General features: G+C 33.6%; 1 protein-coding gene across 1 annotated transcript; it reads left to right on the top strand.

Moving 5' to 3' along the window:
• The first annotated feature begins 2,641 nt into the window (after positions 1–2,641).
• On the top strand, positions 2,642–4,066 carry LOC108483041 (universal stress protein PHOS34). Its single transcript, XM_017786223.2, has 4 exons — positions 2,642–3,046; positions 3,139–3,248; positions 3,342–3,460; positions 3,758–4,066. The coding sequence occupies exons 1-4, from the start codon at positions 2,872–2,874 to the stop codon at positions 3,846–3,848; spliced, it is 495 nt and encodes a 164-aa protein (XP_017641712.1). The 5' UTR covers positions 2,642–2,871; the 3' UTR covers positions 3,849–4,066.
• Positions 4,067–4,396: the final 330 nt, after the last annotated feature.

The following is a 4,396-nucleotide window of genomic DNA, read 5'->3' as shown; positions in this document are numbered from 1 at the left end:
ATAAAAAAGTATCAATTCTTCTCGGATACTTTTTTTTCTTATCAAACATATCAATTTAATTTTTTTAAAAGCATGAATGATTTAACTGTAAAAAAATCACACTATATAAAATTAAATATTTTTTTTCAATATGCAAAAAAAAAAAACTACTGTGACATGATTAACAAAAGGACATTTAGATCCTTCATTAACCTTATCGAAATCCTCGATTTGTAAAAATATTTCTATTATACCCAAATGGCTTGTTGAAGAGAAAATAATGAAGGAATATGAGTTATTCTTACTTGGTGAAAACTCAAGCCAATCCGGGAATAACTTGTACCAAGATGGGAGAAATTGGCATCCATTCTTGTTAATACACTGAGAAGATGTTAGAGCTGATATGGCCAAGCCCCGAGACTCACCAATGGCTAACAAAGAACCTTTGGAGCGGCCTTTAGGACTGATAACTCGAGCTCGAGCCACTTAGCCGAATTCTCTTAACTCCAAATTGAGCGAAACTTCTCTATTTTACGATCGGGCAACACTACAACTCGAAATCAACTCACGAGACGAGATCGTATCAGGAGCCTCACTTGGAGGAATCGGTTGATATGGCCCAAACTTAATGTAAGCTCGATGGACTTTGTCCTGTTGATTTGGAGAGTAATCCCAAATAATTATTCGAAGTCTCAGATCACGCTCTAAAGAAGAAGCATCAAATTCCTTTATTTTGACCCTCAACACCTTACGAGGATGTTCAAGAACTTGAGAAAACCTGATATCTCGTTTATGAGCTTGGGAAGACTCGATAACTCGTTTAGGATCTTGGGATTGAGAAGACCTAGTATCTCGTTCAAAAGCTTGGGAAGACTTAATATTGCGTTCAGGAGTTGGGGATTGAGAATCCCTAATATCTCGTTCAAGAGCTTAGGAAGATTCGATATTTGATTTTTCTCTAAAATAATAGAAGGTTGAGGAATTAATTAATCATTATTGTTTTCTGACACCTTTTTCTTGGAAAAAAGATTCAATCTTTTTGTTGACCATAATTTAATCAAAAAACTCGAAGACTGTAATAATGTATTAAACAAAATATTAGGAAAAAGAAAAAAATAAGTCAAATAAATAAAGAACATAATTTATGCAAAAATATTTACTGAGAGGTCTTTTACGTAAAGAGCAGAGAGGAAGATAATTTGTATTTTTTTACTTGGTGCTTTTAGTCTCTACATCAAAATCTTTTTTTTCTCTCGGCAGTGTCGATACCTTACTAGAGGAAGATAATTTCTTAGCAAGACATACAAATCAAAATACAAGGAAATCACTAACCTAATTTGTATGGGTATGGGCTAAATCAATTTGGCTTTAAAGTCCATATTGAGCCCCTAAATTTAGTCTTTCAAAGCCCATCATACATTAATATTTGATTATTATTGAAGTTATATAATTAAAAATTGAAAAATACTTTGTTAATATATAGTATAACCTTATAGCTTAAGGGGATGAATTATATGAAATACAATTTGGCCAATAGCGGCGAATGTTATACAATATGGACACCAAATCTAAAATACATGATAATTTATATAGAAAATTCAAAAATCTAAAAATTCCAAGGGGACAACTGCCATCCCGCGCTCACTGGATCCATCCCTACTACTTGGTGTAGACATGTGGCACTATGAGATGTCTGCAAATGACCCTCATTTGAAGATCATCCAAGACGGTCTCCATTGTAGATCACCCTGTTGGTCAGTCTATGACTAGTCACTCAAATGTCTTGGCTTCCAAGCCACCACTCTTAGCAATAATGCTCTCACCTTCAAGAGAGAACCACAAAGGAACCACTAAAGCTTAATAATTTCGTACTACCTCAGTAAGGAGAATGTTAGAGTAGTACCACACTTGACGACAACCCACGTACAATGATCTTACCACCTGTCCTACTATACGATCACCATGTCTGGATTTGCCGATAATGTAACATTACTGAACTGAGGACCTTGTAGAACGATGAAGGAAAGATTAGCAGCCTTAAGTTCCTACTCAACACCTAGTCTCAAACTTAAAATTTTTATATTGTTTTTCGACTCTTAAACTTTTCAATCAAACCTCAAACACAATAGAAACCTTGAATATATACAAACTCTAAATACAACCCTAAACCACCAAACATTAAAAAAATAATTGAACTGCCTCTATTGTTTTCTCCAAGAAAAACTTATTTATTTATTTTCTCCAAAATTCAAACTAAAAAACTCCAATCTCAAATTTCTTAATACACAACTTTTTGTTTCGTAAATGACCAGAAAAGTTCTATGACAATGTGGAACTCAATCAAACCAAAAAGACCAAGAGAAAAAATCCATGTGAGCCTCATGTTCTGGAGTTGCTTATAAAAAGGATAATTATTATGTACTCATTGGAATTTAAAAAAAAAAGAAGTTTATAATTGGGAGTAAGAATTTTAAAAGTGTACTTAAATATTATTTTAAAAAATAAATTTGAAAAAATAACACTCTTTTTTTTTTTTTTTAATTCCAGAAGTTTAACTAATTTTATTATCTACACTCTTTTCATCTCAAAAGAGAGGAGCGGTAGGTGGGGCTGCAGCTGGTTTATCTAATTGTGGAGTCAGCCTCAACTCGAGACTGTGCTGGCATTAGGGATGAGCCTATGACTGGTGGGTGTGGGAACCACTTCTTAATACGAGTTGGATTGTTAACAACGTGATATTGACTATTTTCTACCTTGGCCTTGAAAACAATAAACACTTCAGCATTTCATCATAGCTTCTCCTTTGATCCTCAAAACCGTGTGCTTAGATTTCAACACCTACTCCCTGCCATCAAATCTTGCTCTTCTTTTCTGGGTTTGATTTTCATAAAGATGACAAAAGATAAGAAAATCGGTGTAGCAGTGGATTACTCCAAGGGAAGCAAAGCAGCTCTGAAATGGTCCATCGACAATTTGTTAAACCAAGGGGATACTCTTTACCTCATCCATGTCAAACCCCATCAAAGCGACGAGTCTCGCAACCTTCTTTGGTCTACCACCGGCTCACGTATCTCACTCCTATACTCCACTTTTCCTTTTTTATGCTATGGGTCATTTGTATTTTGACGACATTTGACTTGGGTGATCTTTTATTTGTAGCTTTGATTCCATTATCGGAGTTCAGAGAGAAGGAAGTGATGAAACATTATGAGGTGGAACCTGATCCTGAGATTTTGGATTTGGTTGATATTGCTTCCAGGCAGAAACAGGTTTTCCCAGGCTGTTTTGTTTTGTTTTGTATTTCTACCTTCTTCTTTTTTTTTTTTTTATAATCTGAGTTTGCTCACAAAATTTGATTACAGGGGACTCTTGTGGCTAAGATTTACTGGGGTGATGCCAGGGATAAAATATGTGAATCCGTTGAAGACTTGAAGCTTGACTGTTTGGTAATGGGCAGCAGAGGCCTTGGCACCATTCAAAGGTAATTCAATCTTTACCATCTTCCTGGGAAACTGAAAAATATGTTTTCAAGGGCGAAACTAATCATTCATTGAGGTACATATATTGATTAAATTGTTATGAGCCCTGTCTTTGATACAGATTTCAGAAATGGACTCTTTGTTACTATAATTCGAATTTATTAAAATACTCTTGTCAATAACAAAACCTTGAAACATCTACAAAGAACAATTTCAGGTCGAATTGTAACATATTGTTCCTTCCTCTTCTTGTCATCATTCTTTTTTAGTTCTGATATGGTGATTTTGATTGAAATTAGGGTACTAATCGGAAGTGTGAGCAATTATGTGATGGTAAATGCAACTTGTCCTGTAACAATTGTGAAGGATCCTAGTGCTCATGGATTTTGATCAAAAAAGTCTGCAATTAGTTTTCTGCAATAGTATATGCATCTTTGGAAATAATTGATGTGCCTTGTTTCTGTTTCTATGTGAGTGATGTATTTATGTATGTGTGGACATCTTGATTCTCAGATTGTACTCGGATCCTGAGAGACTGCTTAATTAAGATTGGTTCCACATGTTGTGACATTGTCCACGGTTTGGATTAAAGTAACAATGTTCTACAATCTTTTATTGTTATTTATTTTACTTTAGAAACTATTTACTCATATATTTAAGCATTTGATTTCAATGTTATCCATTAACGGAGTTTTAATTTGTTAAATTATCAAAAATTTATTTTTTTAATTTGTTAAATTATCAAAAAAATAAATAAAATTGTATAACTATAGGTGTCCTCATCCAATATTATTTTGAATGTATTTTTATCTTCATCTTTTTATTATTATTATTATTATATAAACTTTAAAAATACATATATACATACATACAATAAGATGATTGGTAAAAATATTGGTTTTTGTACTAGGAATCGAATTGCAATTTGCCCCCTCTAC

This window comes from Gossypium arboreum, chromosome 1, assembly GCF_025698485.1.
Source record: "Gossypium arboreum isolate Shixiya-1 chromosome 1, ASM2569848v2, whole genome shotgun sequence".
NCBI classification, from domain to species: domain Eukaryota; kingdom Viridiplantae; phylum Streptophyta; class Magnoliopsida; order Malvales; family Malvaceae; genus Gossypium; species Gossypium arboreum.
Note: the sequence above shows the minus strand (reverse complement) of the source record. Positions and strands in the feature narration are given on the sequence as shown.

Bases quoted from the DNA above. Each gene is read 5' to 3' on its own strand.
- LOC108483041 (XM_017786223.2), top strand. From the start codon at position 2,872: ATGACAAAAGATAAGAAAATCGGTGTAGCAGTGGATTACTCCAAGGGA. The intron at 3,249-3,341 runs GTTTTCCCAGGC...ATTTGATTACAG, and splicing joins TTGCTTCCAGGCAGAAACAG to GGGACTCTTGTGGCTAAGAT. The intron at 3,461-3,757 runs GTAATTCAATCT...GATTGAAATTAG, and splicing joins GGCCTTGGCACCATTCAAAG to GGTACTAATCGGAAGTGTGA.